This window comes from Pteronotus mesoamericanus, unplaced genomic scaffold (genome assembly GCF_021234165.1).
Source record: "Pteronotus mesoamericanus isolate MK-2021 breed Mesoamerican mustached bat unplaced genomic scaffold, CSHL_Meso_final contig_173, whole genome shotgun sequence".
Taxonomy (NCBI): domain Eukaryota; kingdom Metazoa; phylum Chordata; class Mammalia; order Chiroptera; family Mormoopidae; genus Pteronotus; species Pteronotus mesoamericanus.
In genome coordinates this window covers 5,756,482-5,777,156 of record NW_026555072.1, presented here as the reverse complement: position 1 = coordinate 5,777,156, position 20,675 = coordinate 5,756,482, and the positions used below count along the sequence as shown (strand labels likewise).

At 39.1% G+C, this 20,675-nt stretch overlaps 1 protein-coding gene across 1 annotated transcript in view; it reads right to left on the bottom strand.

The window, feature by feature from the left end:
• Positions 1 to 282: 282 nt before the first annotated feature.
• EFHC2 (EF-hand domain containing 2) overlaps positions 283 to 20,675 on the bottom strand; it is a 224,145-nt gene continuing 203,752 nt past the window's right edge. The window contains exons 14-15 of the mRNA XM_054566327.1: positions 13,683 to 13,788; positions 283 to 384 (exon numbers count right to left, since the gene is read on the bottom strand). Coding sequence (XP_054422302.1) covers positions 283 to 384; positions 13,683 to 13,788 — 208 coding nt within the window. The remainder of the gene's footprint in view (positions 385 to 13,682; positions 13,789 to 20,675) is intronic.

Sequence of the window (20,675 nt, the reverse complement as noted above, 5' to 3'; positions counted from 1 at the left end):
GTTGGCTACAAAATTACCATAAGATTCTTTGGTATTAATAAATCATACATATAATAAAAGTGTTTGATGTTTCTTTAAATGACATTTTTAATAGTGCTGGTATATCTCAATATGATGTTCTGAAAAACTAAAATGACAAAGAAGAGATTAATTATAGCCTATGGATGCCAATTCAATATAAACTTTGATTCTTTTTTGTTTTTAATGAAATTATACCCACTGAAATAAATTTGGCAAAATTAGAACAGGAAGCCAAAAGGGAGTTGAGCAAAATTGGCATGGTTACTCCACCTCTAAGCCATACACGTCCTTTAAAAATTTAAAATAGTTAATGTATTTCGCAGGAATAGGTGATGGCATACTAATCCACACATCTTCACATCTCTAGGGGAAAAAAAAGTGGATATAATTAAAACCACATTTCAAAATGCAATTTTGCAAATGCAACATTATCTTGTTATATAAACTCTTGGCAAATAGCTTATTTTCAAAGCAGACATTTCTGTAGCCCACTTTTAGATTATGATGACTTTGTGGTACATTAGGTTCTTGTGCTCGATTCCTCATCCTTCCCTGTATTAGAATTATACACTCATTGTCTCTGACATGTGACTTTGCACACCTTCCATGGAGTTGATTTTCCTGTCCCTTTGTTATGGTCTCAGCCGCCTAACTGGCTCTGGCCTATACTTGTTAGCAAATGTACCAGAGGCCCTAATCTGCTGGCATGATTTGACTTGGCCTTCTATGCCTCTGTCACAGCCACAAGAAGAACAGGGCTCATGAGGCTGCTGGTCAGAATGACACAGGTGGAACAAGCAAAGCTGGAGCCAAACCCAGCTGACCTATAGGCCCATGAAGAGGAAAAATAAATGTCTGTTGTTGTAAACCACTGAAATTGGTGGAGGGGGGGCACTGTTTCTTTTGCAGCAGTATTGAAGTGATAGCTCGCCCTATGCTTTATTAAGAACTCAATTTTTTAAAATCCAAACTGCTGGCTATACTGGCTGCTTAGTTACTGTTTATTCCATCTAGCAATGGAAAGGACTGGATCAATCACAATATGCTCTTGGGGATAAGCTACTTTATATGTACTTCATATATATGTAGTATAAATATATACACACATATACTTTATACATAATATGTATATACATATGTGTGTATATATTTGCTAATTTCAGGAAATAAATACCTTTACTCTAGAGAGGTTTAAGAATATTTTTATTATTTTTATTTTTAATCCTTACTATAAGATATGTTTTTTATTGATTTTAGAGAGACAGAAACACATCAATGTGAGAGAGAAACATTGATCAGTTGCCTCCTGTATGCACCCCGACCGGGGATCAAACCCGCAACCTTTTTGGTGTACAGGATGATGCTCCAACCAACAGCGACACCAGGCCAGGGCTAAGAATTAATTTGATGTGGTAGGTTGCAACAAAATCATATAAGTAATAAATGTGTCAAAAAATCTTGTATATATAACTCTATATACATGCCCATGTGCACATACCAGGTCTGCCTGGAAAAAGTCCAGCCATTGTTACTATAACAAGAACGGTTTGCACGGTATCGATGTAACCTGGCAGTCAAAGAGGGTGGACTGGAATGGGCGTGTGTGAACAATAACAAATTCAGTATACTAGTCAGTGGGGACAGTAGATGCCTCTGAGTCAGCATGTATACTGTGTGACCATCACATTCAAAATGACTGATATCAAATTTTGCATGAAGCCTCAGCATTCCTCTGCAGAAACTATTCAGATAATTCAGAAGGCCACAGCTATGGGCAACTGATGATTGTTAGCTTCATCACAACAATGCACCCACTCATGCATCATGTCTCATGCAGAGTTTTTTAGTGAAACATAAAATCACTCAGGTAACTCAATCCCCCTACAGCCCAGGTTTGGTGCCCTGCAACTTTTGACTTTTCCCAAAACTAAAATCACCTTTGAAAGGGAAAAGATTTCAGACTGTCAATGAGATTCAGAAAAATATTATAGGGCAGCTGATGGCAATTGGAACTGTGTGAGGTCCCAAGGTGCCTACTTTGAAGGGGGATTGAGGCATCATTGCCCTGTGTACAACGTTTCTTGTATCTTCTTCAATAAATGTCTATTTTTCATAGTAGATGGATAGATACCTTCTGGACAAACCTCATACATATTTTATTTATGCTGCAATGGTCAATTCATATTAATATCAACAGATGGGGGAAAGCCCATACTGTGGCTGCTTATATTTCTATTTTCAAGGTTAATTGTTTTACGTAAGAGGTGCTATATGTTACCTAAAGCTAAATTAGTACCCAAAGTCACAAAATATCACAGAAACATTAAGGACTCAGTTATTCTATCGGGTGAAATTGTGGAAGTAACCTGATTAAGTGATGTTTCACTTGGGCTTTGTGGAATGAAGAGTAGTTCAGCAGGGTATTAAAGTGATGAAGGCTGTTTCAAGAATAGGGAACAGCATAAGCAAAAGTTTAGAGACATAAAAATTGATTTTTGAGAAGGGGTGGGTAGCCCAGTGTGGTTTGGGGCACATAGTACAAAGAGGCAAGAAAAGTAGCTGGAAGGAAAAGATGGGGCAAAATTCAGGGGCTTCTGTGCTAGTTTATTCTTTATGCTGTGGTTAAGTCACTGGTGAGTCTCAGCCAGAAAAATCTGATTAGAAATTAATTACATAACTCATTGGAAGTATGAAGAATGAAGTGAAGGAGTAAAATCACTTTGGAGGTTACTGCAATAATCCTTTGGAGAGATGATTGTGTTATAACCAGGGCAGCTAAAGCTGTGACGGATAAGATCCCCATCTGAAAGATTTTGCTACAGAAGAACATACCTGGAAGGTGATTGGTTTGAAGTGGTCATAAAACAAAGGGGTAGTGTTATGTGTTGAATTGTGTCCTCTCAAAAAAGAAAAAGAAAAAAGATATGTTGAAGTCCTATACTATCAGTAACATCCAAGTTTCTAGATTGGTGAACACATGGAAATTTGGGAAGAATTGCCCTTCTGGAGAGGGCATGGAGCTTCTCACCCTCTCCCCATACCTTGCCCTATGCATTTCTTCCTTCTGGCTGTTCCAAACCAGTAATCTAGTAAGTAAAATGTTTCTCTGCATTCTATGAGCCACTCTAGTAAATTAATCAAATCCAAGGAGGGAGTCATGGAAGCCTCTAACCTACAGCCAGTTGGTCAGAAGCACAGATGACAACCTAGACATGCAAATGATGTTTGAAGTGGGGCAGGGGAAGTCTTGTAGGGCTAAGGCACTAACCTGTAGAATATAAGGCTATCTCTGGGTAGATAGGAACAGAATTGAGTGAATTGTAGGACACCCAGCTACTGTCAAGAATTGCTTGGTATGGGGGAAAAAAACACACACTGGAATTGGTACCAGAATGGTAGCCAACCCTCAATTTTATGGAGATTTCCCAATTACTAATTTAAATGAGCTAACATGAATCAAATTGGGATCCAAAGGAGGGTAGGAAGCAGAAGATAAGACTTACGAAACTTGGAGGGGGATCAATAAAGTAGAGGGAAAGATATCTCTTCATAATTTTCACCTGTAATTGGGTCCATCTAAAGGAATCATATGGTTAATCTCTTTGTAAAATAAATAGATCTTTGGTGACATGAGAAATCCCCATATTATCACTGTCTAATTGTTTTAATAAATCCACAAACATTCCAAACATTACAGAATATTTATGACAATCTGGGCAATGAGTCAAAACATTCTTTGTCTTCACTGACCTTTTATTCATCCTACACTACAAATGCGAAGAAAACTCCAGTTTATATTGTATTCCCAGCAGTGCATGTAAATTTTAAGTGGAAACAACTGCATGATAATTTTACAAAAGGAGAGCTCAGGCAGAGCAGTCCATCCTTCCCCCTTTAAAATGAGGATGAGTTAGCTTGTGTTTCTGAAAGGAACCCCCATGGTGGTGCATGTTGGAATCTTAAATGTCTTTGTGTGGCAGGCTCTGCCAGTACCCTATCCAATCCCCTCACCTTCTCTGCTTGGCTCACACCAGCCTAACTTCCAACCACCAGCACCTTCATCCCTTTGCCTGAGTGCTCTTCTTTAGTTTCTGACACCCACTTGGGCCGCCCCTATTACATGCCACAAGTGCCTAGGAATTAATTCTTTTCCCCCACTTTAGGAGCAGCCCTCAAACCATGGCTGATAGGAGTTGATGGATGAATACCACAGCTCCCTCGCACTTTGGATGGGACCTGTTAGCTATTGGATCCCAGTGTTCCTTCAATAAATTAAGCTCCAGTCATCCACATTTGTTACTGGTTTAATAATATGCCCCATAAGCTCCTTTTCTTCCATTTCTCACTTCCTTATTCCCTTACTAATGCTCCTTTCGCTTCCCCCCAAAACTATTTTTACTCCAATCCTTGTCTCCAAGTTAGCTTCTAGAGGAAGTCAAACAAAGGCATTATGCAATTTTGCATTTATCAAAACTAACAAAATGCCTATGAAAGTCACAGCACAGCTTGGAACAAAGCAACTTCCTGACAAATTGTGAATGGACCCAGAGTTTCCAATGTGACTTCTAGATAACACCCCACAGATAACTCGAGACGATGCCTAAATTAAAAAAAATCTATTTAAAATGAAGCATAAAGTATATGTGCCACATAGCATTTTATGGAAGGAAAGATTATGAAGTACAGAGTGAAATTCAACCACAATGCAAAATCATGACTCTAAAATGTCTGGGAATCATTGTCTGCAAGAGGGGCTCATGACATCTTCCAAGCTGGCTGTCATTAGAGCTACTTAAGATGTCAAACAAGTTGGCAATAGATTACTTGTTCATCAATGGTGAAAAAATATAGCTGCCAATCTGTAAAATCACACACCCTTGAAATGGGAAGCAAAGATGGCACTGGATGGAAACCCAGTAAACAGCAGCTGCCCAGTAAGAACAGCAAAGCTGTGAGTAAGCTCATGGGCCTTGGATTTATTTACTTTGACATTTTTAAAAGGAAATTTAATTGGATTATGTCTCCTTCCAGTTAAAAATTTTCTACTGTAGTACTGGCCACAAGATGCATGAGGGGAAAAGATCGGGAGCCCATTACATTCCATGCTTCACTAAAATAAGGTTATTTTTATTCCTCTCAAAAGTAAGATTGACAGAGTCGTGTTAGTGATTTCACTCTACTACCACCCTCCACTCACTCAAAAAAGGATATTTCTACAGGAAATATCTATGAATTTGTAGAAACGCCCAGTAGTGTGTATAGGAATTAAAATTGTGGTTTTACTGGATTTTCTTCCTTGTAATAGGTTGACATGACCTTAGAAATAATCAAATTAAGCTGACAAAATCATAAAAACCATAAAGTTTCAGTAAATCAAATTCAAATTAATTTTGGAAAGATAATTCACAAACACTTGTCAAGAAAACCAACTGCATTCTGATGACATAAGGAAAAGCTCATATGTCAAGCCAGGAGCTTATATTCCTGTTTATCTTGAATATGTCGGCTTATATTCCTATACATTTCTTTTTAAAAAATTATTGGGGTGACATTGGTTCACAAATATACAACTCAAGTGTACAACTCAACAAAACATCATCTGCACACTGCATTGTGCGCCCATCGTCCCACAGCAAAGACTCTTTCCATCCCCATTTTCCCCCACTTTGCCCACCTCCACCTACCTCCACCCCACTTTCCCTCTGGCTATCACCACCACACTGTTGTTTATGTCTATGTGTTATACATACATTTTTTTTTTATTTTGCTTAAACCCTTTACCCTATTTCACCTGGCCTCCACAACCCTACTCCCCTCTGACAACTGTCAGACTGTTCCATGTATCCATGTCTCTGTTTCTATTTTGTTCATTCGATTCCACATATGAGTGAGATTTTATGGTATTTGTCTTTCTATGATTAGCTTATTTCACTTTGCATAATGGAGTTTCCTAAAAAAAAAAAAATCAAAAAAGGAACTAACTTCTGACCCAGCAATTCTACTTCTGGGAATATATCTGAAGAAATCTGAAACACTAATTCAAAAGAATGTATGTACTCCCATGTTCATTGCAATGTTATTTACAATAGCCAAGATGTGGAAATGGCTCAAGTGCCTATCAGTAGATGAATGGATAAAAAGTTGTGATACATATACACAACAGAATACTACTTGGCCATAAAAAAGGAAATCTTACATTTTTGCAACAGCACTGATAGACTTGTAGATTATTATATTCCTATACATTTCTGTCTTTACTGTAATGACAATATTTCACAATTGCTTCCCTCTGCCCCAGATAAAGCTTCAGTAGAGTTGTCATCTGTGTGAGTGTAGCCAAAACACAGGTGCAGCTCCAAAGCAACAAAACTTTCCTTAAAACTGCATTACAAGCCAAGTAAAGTTTTCAAGGATTCATGGATTTTTTTTGAGCTTTAGTGACAGACATACATACGATTCAAGTAGACATCATCCTACACTTTAAATCCAAGCGGATTCCAGTAGTATGATTTCCTAATAGGTTACTGCTTTATGTTAGGTAATCGGTATGTGTTACCAGTTATTTTTTTAAATCTAGTTAGAATGACTAATAATATATTGCAACTGCTAAATTCAACCTCACATATTAGAAATAACTGTTTATTAAAGTATTGGAACTAGCCCTAAACTATATAGTCCTTACCGTTAGGAATGCTTTTGTATCTCAGATTCTTATTTATAAATTGGGAATGACACATTATTACAAGGTTGTTGGGACAATAAAATGTCACAGGATATGCTACCCTCTAAATACCAAAAGGAGATTCTTAACAAGTAGGATGCCCCCAAAAAATGTATCCCAAGATGCACCCAACTGCCCCCTACTCCCCACTGTCAAGGCTATATATCATCCTGTTGTGACACAGAGCTTTAGAGCCATTTGCTAATGCTTCTGCAGTTCCAGTGCTCATAAAATGAAGCTACATCCAATTTTTCTCAGAAATGTTCGAAGATGCTAGTCACCCAGTGGAACTTTTGAAGTTTATATGAGAACCAATTTAGTGTTATTTTTTAAAATGTGACTTCTGAGATTAACCAGACCAGCTCTAAACAGTCGGGTCTATTTTGCCAGCTTTACAGCTACCATCTGTGAGCAAGGACAACAGAATGGAAAGGGTGTCTCTGGGCTGTGACAGTGCCAGGGCAACATGCTGACACCACAGTCATATAATGGACTGAGAGTTAAATTACAGTCCCAATGGCTTACCATGGGCTGCTGTGGTGGCGCCTGGCCGAAGGAGCTCATGAGAATCAAGGCTATAAGCCACAGTCAACCGTCATGATAGGTGACAACTTACATGCATTTCTGTCTTTACTGTAATGACAATATTTCACAATTGCTTCCCTCTGCCCCAGATAAAGCTTCAGTAGAGTTGTCATCTGTGTGAGTGTAGCCAAAACACAGGTGCAGCTCCAAAGCAACCTCTCACCAAAGGGCAGCAGGACTAATCAAAGCTGGGCTAGCTACTATTTGCTTGTTTTCTGGTTGATCCCAGTCCTGTTAGCTGAGACCACCTAACCATCACAGGTAGGGGAGCCCTATCTGAGTCTGGGGGACCAGTCCTGACATCTAGCAGACCAAGCCAAAAGCTGATTGCTAGTCTGGACATGGCCTTATATCTTAGCTGTGGGGCTTGTTTACCTGAGCCCAAGTCTTTATTCTGGTAACAGACTGTGCTGGATCATTCTCCATTTGCCCATCAAGATCCACTTTCTACCCTGCCATTTTCACTGAGCTCTCTGCCCTGAGAGGCCAACCTCTGCGGATTGCATCATTTCCTCAGCTTCCTTGTTCTCTGGCTTCTGGGTGGATCCAGCCAATAGAAAGTAGCCAAGAGATCAGGGAATTGATTCCACTTTCCCTTCCCCTGCTCCTTCTTTGCCTGGCCATGGTTTGGCAGTGGTTACACTGCTCTACCTCCTACCATTGCTCTAACTCCTCCACTGGGCTACAATAATATCACCCACCCACCTCTGTTTCTCTAGACCTATGGATGGTAAAGCCTTCCCACCCTTGCTGGTCCCTCAGTGCTCCACTGAGCTGACTGGTTCTCTTAACCCTACCCACTCTTCTAACAATAGTCTCTTAATTAAATCCATATTCCTTATTCTTTTGAGTGTGCTGTGTATTTCTTGGTGGAACCTCACTGGTATAATGACTTCGCCTATTCTGTCCCATAAACAGTGTTGAAGGCTTGGTTCAAGCCTGCTGACTAGCGTCGTCTGATTGCTGAATAATGCTAACTTCAGGATTCTCCACCACTGTACTCCATGTTTTAGAGAGACAACTGCTGGAACTCCCTGATGCCCTGCCCTTCTAATCTTATGTCAGCCTCCTGTTGGCTGACACCTGTGGTCCTACTCTTCTTTTTCGGACCCTCCCTGCTCACCTCATTCACTTTAGTTAATCAAGCTACCAGGAAGGTGTCACAAATCCCCACCCTTACCACGCATCCCATCCATTAATGCTGATGCAAACAGAACTGGTGTTGAATCTAGTACTAAGGCCTTCTTAGCTTTCATCAGCCAAGAAGCCCTATTTCATTTCTCAGTAAGATCCTGAGTTCAGGGATAAGATCTTCTTGAGGATAACATACAGCCCAGGAGTAAAGACATCCAAGTTCTAAGTGGTGGCTGGTGCTAGTAACTTCTAGAGAGCTGTTCACAGTCTCTTTGGAAGTTGAGGCAGAGCCAGCCTGACCAACTCATATATTGAAGGAAGCATGCAGTTGCCCAGTCCCTGGCCACTACACAAGAGCTCAGCAGGCTTGTTCTCGACAGAACTTGAATCTCATCACATCACATTCAGGACTGGGTGACTTTCACAACCTTGGAGATCTTGTCCTAAAGTCTCACATGTGACTTTTTGGCTATGGCAGACTCCCCAAATCATGATGATTGCCAAAGCTCTAAGTGAGAGATTTTCTCTGCTCAACTGGGCCTCATGGACCTACACATCTGGTCTAACTCTTCCATGGCTTCTTCTGGCATAACCACTTCCCTGTCAGTTCCTGACACTGGTGTAAGATTAGATAATAACTGAGGAACAGGGATAGTAAAGAAACTGTACCACACTGCCAAGAGCTCAGGTGGTACCAAGAACAATCAACAAGGGCTTCAAGAGTGGTTGGTTGCCAAGCTGTAATGTGTCACCCAGAATCCCCTTGAGGAAGGACTTGACCCAGCTGCTGAGAGTGGCCCAGCTGCTGGAAGTCCCCTTCAGGGACTGCCTCTGCTACAGAGCTGTCTCAGGTGCAAAGAGCTATATGGTCCTAGGTCATACCTCTTCTTAAACCAATTAGCAAGGATAAAAACCAGGCCATTATGGCTCAATTCAGGACAACTCTGAAGGTCATTCAAGTTCCAGAGCTCTCTGTGGGCTGGAAGGCTGTCTTTGAGCCTGCATTACATCTCAACTTGTCCTTCTGTCCACTCCTGTGTCCTTTCTCTCCCTTCCACAGGTACTGATCCCAAGGACACTCCCAAATAAACTTCCTGCACATTAGACTCCATCTGCTTCCTAGAGAATCCAACCTGTGACAGGCTCTGATCCAGAGAATTTCAGGGAATTAGACATTAACACTGAAGCACACTTACATTATTCAGGAGGTACTATACTTTTCTCCACTGATTCTACTGTATGAACTATGCAATATTATGCTGAGCCTATTCAGATTAAATATTTTCACATGGGCTTATAGACCCACTGGTAACATTCTCAAACTGTCTTTTCTTTATGAAACAGTAACACACTTAGGAGTAATAGAGTGCTGCAGACTCTGGAATATAGTTAAGTCTTCATTATTGGTTAAATTGATTAGGTACCATTTTATACATATGCTCTTTTTTTCTTTGACTGAAAAGAAATGACCCCTTCCAAATGTCTTCCTCAGACTCAACCACTTCAGGCTTGTTCAGAGGAACTCGTAAGAGAGACTAAGAGTAAAGTTCTCACTGCAAGTGAACTAACAACTGGAAGACCCTACTGCTGAAGCACAGGCCCTTTCTGATGCAACATTTCTGTTCTGTACCTGTTCTAACTCTTATCTTTATGGAGAGAATCACTGATCTTAGCCTTGGAAGTTGAATGTTAAAAGTCCAACCCCTTGACTTGAGGAAGTAAGATATCTCCATTTTATAAAAAAATAAAAATAAAAATAGTAATAGCTAACATTTAAGCCCTTACTATGCACAGGTATTGTGATAAGGGTCTAACATGTATGGACTCAATCCTCACAACCACCCTGATAGAAAAACTATTCTTATCTCCATTTCTGACATGGGGAAACCTGAAAGGTTGAGTAATTTGCACAGTTAGTCAAGCATCGGCTTAAGGATTTGAAGTCAGATTCATGTTTCAGACTTTCTGCTCTACCAGCCTCCCTAAAGCACGTGGGCTCCAAGGCTCATTAACTGTTCTAGCTGACAGAGTAGGTTAGAGATGAAATGAGGGAGGGTGGTTAAAGGGAGAGTAGCTCTCTTAGCTTCCCACACAGTGACTCCTCTTCCAGTATGGGTAGAGATTATTTTATGGGTTCTTAAATAAATTTAATGGGTCATGAATTATATTCAAAAGAGTGAAAGAAGGGGAGGAGAAGAGGGAAAAGAAAGGAAAGAGAGAAAGGGAAGATGAGAAAAAGGGAAGATGAGAGAAAGGAAAAATCGTATTGTACCACATGTAGTTACAATAGTATTGATTCATAAAACTTTTGCTTCACTGTACATGTGCATGCTGGTTGCTATGAACAAATGTCTTTCTTACTGTGGGTTGTAGTACTAAAGGATACTTAAAATTTCATTCAAACTAAACAGTCATGAGGAATGTAAAAATTAAAGTAATAAGACACCATATCTTTTCAGAGGCAAAAATGTAGAAATAACTTGAATGTTTATCAAATATAAATGGATAAATAAAATATTCTATATCCATACTACACTTATTAAAGAATGGCTTAGGTCTATACATACTAAACTAGAGAAATTTCCCATGATTTACTATTGAGTAAGAAAAACACACTGCAGATAAAATGCATGTGGTATCATTTATATTTTAGTATAATAGATGATGAAACCCCCAACATACAGGTAAACATTTGGGTGGTGGATTGGGTGGGAAGAAAAAGGAGAAAAGTAGAAAGTAAGAAAAAGAACAACAAAGGCAGTTGCTAACTAGCAAAAATAAGTATGTTTATCATTTAGAATCCTATAGGAAAGAGAGGACATGTGCAAACTGTGCAGTTGAGAGGAGTTTAATAAAGTGACTATCTACAAAGTTGCTGGAAGTGTTTAGGGAAACCAATAGGAGATCGTCCATCCCTCAAGGACTGTAGAAACAGAGGGTCATTACCACCACCTGGGGCTGAAGGGGCACATGAGGGTTGTCACCAGAACCTGGAGTGGGCAGCTGTAAGGAGAGAACCTCCAGACAGGAGCTATTGACCTTGGTAGGGGGAGAAGTCAATCTATTGAGACTGGCATGGAGGGAATGATCTCTCTCTCCTACCATCCTCCACTCTCCTGCTGTTGCATTCCACTGGCCAACCCAACTGGAGGCAAGAGGGCTCAAACCCCTCTGATGCAACCTGGAAAGGTCAGCAGCCTGGGATTCAGAGCAAAAGTACAGGGGTTGGAGAAAAGTCTTACTGGGACAAATGGATGATATTCAAAACAGAATACTGTAACATTAAATGAAAGGTAGAATATAAACTTCATTTATCATTTTTACATGTAAAAATTAAATATTTACTTGGATAAAAATTAAAAGAATACCAAATGGCAGTATTGATTTTTCTGTGATGGTATCTTTGATTTTAGTTAATTAAATCTAGTATTTGATGATAATTATGAGGTCTGTTCAGAAGTCCAGCCATTGTTAATATTACGAGAATGGTTTGTGCAACATCGATGTAACCAGGCAGCCAAAGAGAAAGGACTGGAATGTGCATGTGTGAACAATGATGACTTCACTGTACTAGTCAGTGGGAGCGGTAGACACTGTTGAGTGAGCATGTGTACCATGTGGCTGCTGCATTCAAAATGACTGAGTGAGTAGAGCAACAAATCTGCATCAAATTTTGCGTTAAGTTGAACATTCCTCTGTGGAAACTATTCAGATGATTTAGAAGGCCACAACTATATGCAACTGGTGATTGGCAGCTTCATCATGACAATGTGCCCACTCATGCATCACATTTCACGCAGGTTTTTTTGGCAAAACATCAAATCACTCAGGTGACTCAGCCCTACTACAGCCCAGATTTGGCACTCTGTGACTTCTGGCTTTTCCCAAAACTAAATCACCTTTGAAAGGCAAAAGATTTCAGACCATTGATGAGATTCAGAAAAATATCACAGGGCAGCTGATGGCAATTGGGAGAACTGTGTGAGATCCCAAGGTGCCTACTTTGACAGGGATTGAGGCATCATTGTTTTACGTATAGCGTTTCTTGTATCTTCTTCAATAAATATCTCTATTTTTCATAGTACATAGCTGGATACCTTCTGGACAGATTTCATACATTTAAAAGATATTTGATTTTTTTTTATTTGCAGGCAAACAGATCTGAGTTAAATTTCTGACTCCACCAGACCTTTGCTGTTTCTCTAACTTCCTCATCTCTAAAACGGGTATGCTAAAATACTTACCTTATAGGGTTGCTATGCCCAGCACAGAGCATAGAACCTGCTGAGAGTGGATACTTAATCATGATTTGTCTGATAATAAAATTTATAAATGAACAAGTTAAGAAAGTGACTGAGACAGAATTCACTCCCAGTTCTGCTTGACTCCAAAGGCCACCCGTGTCTCCCAATGATCTGGAAGTTCTAAGGCTGCCTGACACTCCAAAGTAGTTGCATGCCTGAGAGAACTCCCCAGGGGCACTAGATAAGTTCAGGCCAGAATGAGCTGGTCAGCAGAGACTGGGAGGAATAAATGCCTCCTTTCTGGGAGTATCAAATACATGACATTTGCTTTATCAAGGGAGTTTCCCAAGAAAATTAATTTCTCGAGCATGTTAAAATATAAACAAACCACCACCCACCCACCCACTCCATAAAAACAATTGGTCCAAAGAGATGTTAGCGAATTCAGACAATTCCACAATGTTGAGAGCACCATCTGATCACATGAACTTTGTTTTGCCTAACCAAGCATTTTTCTCCTAAAGTGTTATTTTAATTTTGGCTCCACTGTGAAATGTGCATCTCCATACTGTATTGTTTCACCAAGCAAACCTGTGTGCACAGCCACAGATACATTGGGGAATTAACATATTCATTATTTGAGATTTGCTCTTGTGGCTCATGATGATGCTATGAGACTCCCTTGATAATAAAATTTTTATCTGTTTATAACTGTTACCTATTATCCTATCTTCCATGTAACTGGATGTGACTGAGGTTAAAAAAAATTCAGCTTCATAAGAAAAGTCATGCTCTTATAGGACAGATGTTCACTCAGCATGGAAAGTGAATTAGCCTTTACCACAAATAGTCAGAAATATATAAGCGCTCTTTCCAAAAGCACTATTAATACTTTACATGAAAAAATAACTTAAGAATACTAAAAAATGCAAGAAAGATAACACAGTTGTTATTTTTAAAGTGGGTGTTAATTTTACCTCTTTCAAGGGCGATATTCGTATTAATTCAGGCATCCGATTTACTCTCCAGTTCAGGACAGAGAAAAATGACTCGTAATTGATTTGCTCTTCACTGTCTTCAAACCTGAAAATATAATTATAGTATACAATTTGATTCAATCTGCAGATTTCAGGACCAAAATGTCAGTTAAAATGCTACCATGAAAACATAGTATCAGGGATGCTTTAATATCTGATATTTTTCTTATTTATTACTAGTTTATTATCTGTTTCCAATCCTTCAGAACATAAACTCTTTGTGAGCAGAGATCTCACACACTTATTCACCAAAGTATCTCCAGTACCTAGATCAATGTTGGTACTTAGAAGGTGTTCAATAAGTATTTGTTGCAGTTGCCACAGAAGCAAATTAATTTATTCAATAACTAAGACTATTGCTATATTTTGTTAAGAATGTTTCAAGGTCTTTTGAGTTAAAAATGGTTGATAGTATATGTCAGTAAAATAAAATGTCCTTATAGTTCTTAAATTGCATGCCTTTTAAATCTTTAAGGCAAGCTTAGATTCATTTTGTCTAGTATATTTTCAGAAAAAAATAAAAGGCACCTTTATTGTTTATTACAGTGGTCCCCAACCTTTTTGTCACCAGGCACCGGTTTCGTGGAAGACAATTTTTCCACAGATGGGGATGCAGGAGTGATGGTTTCAGGATGATTTGAGTACATTACATTCAAGCTCTCCTCCTACTGTGCAGCCCATTTCCTAACAGGCCCAGACTGGCACCAGCCCTTGGCCCAAACCAGAGGTTGGGGATCCTGGATTTATTATGTAGCCTTTAAAAGGGGTTATTTAGATTCATATATTCTGTCATGAAAATATGTTTGTAATATATTGTTGAGCAGAAATGAGGTTAAAAAAATAGCATGTAGAGTAATGATCTCACTTTAGGTTTATACTTATATAAAAAGGCATTGAAAAACTCCTAACAATACATTGAAGCATTAAGAATAGTTATCTCTAACAAGAGAGATTATAATTTTTGTTTTTTCTTTAGAATTTTCTGTATCATCTGAATGGTTTTAAATTTATAATCGGAGGAAGGAATCAAGATGGCGGAGGAGTAAGTGGAAGTCACACTGACCTCCTCCCAGGGCCAACCTGGAATTACAACCAAACTGTGGAGAAATCACTTGGAACAAACAACTGAACAACAGAGAGAGAGGAGCCTTGTAACCTCGGAGACAGAAGAATCGGCTTTAGCGCAATCTAACTGGTAAGGAATGCGGTACAGACCTCAGAGGGCGGGAAGGGCGCCCACGGGTGGCAGCACCAGAAGGATGTTGAAATGGCCAGTTCGATCCCCCTGAGAGAGCGGGGTCTAAACGAAAATTGAGGATCTCTAGCCTACAACACCAAAGTCCAAAAAGTACACAGATAAAAGCCAGCTGCGAAAAGCAGCAGGGTTGCTCTCTGCCACAGAGAGGCGGCTAAAGACACAAAGAATTGTTTAAAGGGCCAAAACATAAATTTTTATCTGCAGCCACTTAACCTGATCTCCAGCAAAGTTGGGGGCAGAATGGGCTAGAGACACCTGAGGAGAAACTGGAGAAGTAGGCTTTGGGGAGAGAACTGAGGGAGTAGCCAGCAGGATCTCGGAGCTGACTCATTCCCCATGCAGCAGTAGCCATCTTGTTCTGGCAGAGACCACGCCCCTGAGTGGCACCAGCGTCAAAGGACCAAATAGCCCCACCCTCAGGTGAGATTCCACCCCACTCTGTCTGTCTAAGCGGCCTGCTGAGTGCAGACTGGCAGCCACAGACAGTAGATCCCTGGCTAAAGGGGGCGGAGATAGGTCTGGCAACACTTGAGGAGAGACTGGGGACAGAGGATTTGGGGAGAGAATGGAGACAGTAGCCGGTAGGATCCCAGTGTGGACTCCTCCCCCATACTCAGCAGCATCAGAGGACTCAATAACCCCGCCCCCAAGAGGGACTCCGCTCCGCCCTGAGCTTTCTAAGGCGCCCTGCTGAGTGCAGAGTGACTAGATTAACAGCTGAAGGAGATAGCCATGGACAGTAGATTACCAGAAGTCTCACACAGACTGCCTAAGGTCAGACAAGGACAACATCTGACATCATTAGAGGGCAGATCGAGAAAGTAAAAACAGCGGTCTCCAACCATAGAACTTCACACCATAAAGTCAGGAAATCTATACAGATCAACTTAAGAATCAGAAGCAAAAGAGAAGAGTCTCACAAATAATGGGAAGACAAAGAAATATGCCCCACTCGAAGGGAAAGGAGGAATCCCCACAAAGAAAACTAAAAGAAATAGAGGCAAATAAACTATCAGATACTGAGTTCCAAACAACAGTTCTAAGGAAGCTCAATGAGCTCAGTGAGCTCAGAGAGAATTACAAAAAAAAACTACAGGGAAACTACGAGGAACGTACTGCAAACGTATTGCATGAGAGGAACGTATTGCATGAAAAAGGCCATAGGAACTATCCATAAGAGACAAGAGAAAATGAAGAATACAATTTCTGAATTGAAGAACACAGTAGAAGGAATCAAAAGCAGGATATATGAAGCTGAGGACCGAATAAGTGAGCTGGAGGACAAGGTAGAAAAAAGTTCCCAGAAAGAGCAAGAACATGGAAAAAGAGTCAAAAAGAATGAAGAGGCATTGAGGGAAATGCAGGAGAACCTGAAACGTAATAATTTGCATATAATAGGGATACCAGAAGGAGAAGAGGATGAGGAAGGGAGAGAGAATCTGTTTGAAAAAGTAATGAAGGAAAACCTCCCTAATCGGAGGAGAGAACAAGTCATACAAGTCCAGGAAGAACAGAGGGGCCCATTCAAGAGGAACCCAGTGAGGCCCACTCCAAGACACATCATCATTAAAATGGCAAATATAAAAGACAAACAGAGAATCCTGAAGCAAGCAAGGGAGAGAGAGGTAATAACATATAAGGGAGCTCCAGTACAGCTAGCGGCTGACTTCTCAACAGAGACACTGCAAGCCAAAAGGGAATGGTAAGAAATATTCCAAGTCATCAAAAGCAAATGTCTGCAACCAAGGCTCCTCTATCCAGCAAGGCTCTCAATTAAAATGGAAGGTGAAATAAGGAGTTTCCCAGACAAAAGAAGGGTAAAAGAATACACCTCCACCAAACCAGCACTGCAAAATATGCTAAAGGGACTGCTTTAAGATGAAGAAAAAGAGTCTATGAATACCCAGTTACGTTCAGAGTTGCCAATACTTGATATTACCAATATTGTTAATACTCATTAATCTGATTGTGACAATGATGTTATTTTAATTGTTCCTTTACTATTTGTTGAAACTAAACCTGTTTTAGTATATTTCTTGCCTATTTCTATTATTTTTTAAAAAAACCTTTAAATGACTTTTTGGTAGTCTTTATCCATTTATTGATTAAAGGTTTGTAGAACTTTTTTCCAAAAAAACGAAAAACCAAAAACCTATTAACCATGTTTTAGATGTGTTGCAAATACTTTTCTATTCTATTCCTTGTCCTTTAACTGTTTAATATGTATATTGCTATATCGTTAAATGTTTAATATAGTCATATTGTTAATATTTACTTTATAGCTTCTGGATTTGAATATTTTACTTCAGGTCATGAAAAATATTAGTTCTATTATCTTCTAAAACTCCTTAGATTCTACATATTGCTTTTTAACTCACCTGAATATTTCTTGTATAATGGGTGAAACAGGGCTCTATATTTGTTTCATTTCAAGTAATAGTGGTCCATGCACTGTATTTGTTGAATAAGGCTTATTTTACCCATTTATTTGAAATATCAACTTAATCATATATTGTTAAAGACAGATATATACGTTTGTCTCTAGAATGCTCATTATATTTCATTGATCTACTTGATTATTTCTTGGTGGTGTCATGTTGGTTTAATTGCTGAGAGTTTATAGTGGGTTTTAAATTTTTTTAATATTTTATAATTAACTTTGACATTTAAAAAAATAAAATCAATCTGCACTTAAAAAAAAAAGAGAGAGATGGAACTCCCACTTTTTGTGACAACATGGATGGAACTGGAGAATATTAATAAGCTAAGTGAAATAAGCCAGTCGGTGAAAGACAAATACCATATGATCTCAACTATAAGTGGACTCTATTCAACAAAATAAACTAACTAACAAAATAAACCACAGGCATGGAAACATGGAGCAGACTGAAAGTGACCTAGGGGATGGGGTAAGAGGACAATGGTGGAAAACAGGGGAAGGGACTAAACAAAGAACATGTATGAATGACCCATGGACATAGATAACAGAGTGGGAATTAACTAGGGGAGTCTGGGGTGGTGGTAGGATGGGTGGAGGGTGGTAAGGGGGTAAAAATTGAGACAACTGTAATAGAATAAACATGATTTATGAATTCAAAAAAATAAAAAAAATATTTTGTAAAAAAATTATAATCAGAAAAAAATTATGCCCATTTTCATTTAAAAAATGATTATCCTGCACCATAAAATTATAGGTCAAAAACAGTGAATCTGTTTGACTACTATTTCCTAATTATGGAATTCATCATTATGTTTTAGCCATTAAGAGCCAGCAATGTCAACACAATTGCTATGATGATCTAAACACAAAGTATTTCTTTGTGTTATACCTCAAATACCACTTATTCTAAATTTGACCACATTGTACCAATTTTTAAAGCTATATATATGTTACCCATGTAACACCATTCTTTGAAGGAAAAAACAAATGTGGTTACTAATTCATTGTTCCATGCACCCTGTCCCAGGCTTCTGCCTTTCTCTCAGAAGCTCCAACTAAACATGCCCTCCCAACCAGCAAGTGAGGTACACAAGTAACTACTGAAAGGATGAACAAAGGATAATTATAAGAAAACTCAGTGATGATAAAAGTAGGAAAACAACATATTTATAATTAGTCAAAAGGTTTCTCTTTTTTCTCAAAACATTAAGAAAATAATAGCTCATAACTATAAACTAATAAAAATCAGCAGCAACAAATTAAATGTTACAAGATGTCACACAGACTAATCAATCTAAACAAGATAGGATAAACAGAATGATCAGAAGAGGGGAAAGGGAATTTGGTAATACTTCTGTGTACATTTTTTTTGGCCAAGGATTCTGGGGTACAACTCCAATATGCTGTCCCCTACCACTGTCAGTCCTGTGAATTTTGGCTCACTTCACTTGTCATTTGAACTCCTTGAAAGAACATGTTCTGTTTATGGAAATATTTGTAGCCAAAATGCAGGACCATTAAGTCTTTTATTTTGTGTGTGTTTTTGGAGAAGAACTAAAACTCAATCAATTAAAGATATTTTGTAAGAAACCTTCCTTTGGAGGTTCTGAAGAAAAGTATTCCCTAATACTCTGATTAGGAGCTGAGGTCAGAGAATGAGATCATGAAGGGCCTTTGATATTTATTCTGAGGAAAACTAAGAACCACTGGAGCACACTGTAAAGAGCTGTAATGGGATCTAAATTATATTTCCTAAAGATCACCCTGGCTAATATATTGAAAACATAATGTAGGAACAAGGCCAAAGTGGCATGGGCACTTAACAGTCTTTTACAGTAATACAGATGACAGATAGTAGCAGCTTAAATGATGCTGATGGCAGTGGAGGGCAGTGAGAAGTAGTCAACTTGGAATATATTTTGAGTGCAGGATTTCCTGAAAGATTTTACATAGTGTGTAAGAGAGTGGAGAGAATAGACTCAGGACAACTCCAAGGGTTTTGCTTGAAGAACTGAAAAAATAGAGCTACCCTAACTGAGATAGGAGAGACTGCAAGGCCTACAGATTGGGAGAAAAGATCAGGAGTTTGTCTTCAGGTACGTTACATTTCTATGGGAAGTGAGAAATTGGGTATATGAGTCTGAAGTTGAGGGAGGAGGTTCAAGTTGAAGATAAAAATGTGGGAGTCATTAGCATATAGATGGTATTTAAAGCCACCAGACTGGGAGATTGGATGAAATCACAAATACAATATGCTTCTCTACCTGTTCCTACTGTACAGGATTTAATTGTCAATAAATTCCTATTACATCAATTACAGGGCACACTTATTTAATCCTAGAGGTTTCAGTAATTCAGTAAAATATCTCAGTAATTTAGGGACCAGTCAAGAGACTACCATACAGATCTAGGATCGCGTCAAACTTCCCCCTCTCATACAATCTACTAACCAGTGCTGTGAGCTCTATCACAAAGCTCTCCCTGTTTCCTCTACTATTCACTAATTCCAAAATATCATCATTTCTCACCTGGATTACTGCAATAGCTTCATATCTTGGCCTTGCTCTTTCTACTCTTGCCTTGCTGTAGACCATCCTTTGCTAGAATGATTTTTCTAAAATACAGATTGCATCAATGACTTCCTTGATTGCTACTCTTCAATGGCTTTCCAATCCACTTAGAACACAAGCTGAACTCCTTAACAGGGCTTATAAGAGCCTCCCTAATATGATCACTGCTGCCCCTCTGATCTCATCTGAAAACTCTCTCCCTCTTCACAATGTTCCATGTACTGTAGCCTTCTTGTTCTCTAAAGATACCAAAATTGTGTCGAGGAATGCAAGGAATTGGCACTTTCTGGTCCCTTTGTCTGGAAAGTCTCAAGTAAAAGTTTGCTTCCTCAGGAAGGTCTTCCTGAAGTTCTTCCTATCTGAGTCCCCATGCCTGAATCTGCATTTTCCCTGGATGATGGCATTGGAACTTTTAAAAAAATTTCTGGAAGTCACCACTGGAAGGTCCTGCTTTCATACCTTATTATCAATATGTCTGATATTTATTCATGCTCACCTGTTACCCATAGGCCTCCAGCCATCTTCCCTGCCCAAATTATGATACATCGGACTAAACACATCTAACCATTTATCTATTGCAAAGGATATTTAGGGGGGGATTCCCAAATAAAATGATGTTCAAGATGGATCAAAAGCTATAAATGAAAGTGTAGACAGCTTAGGCC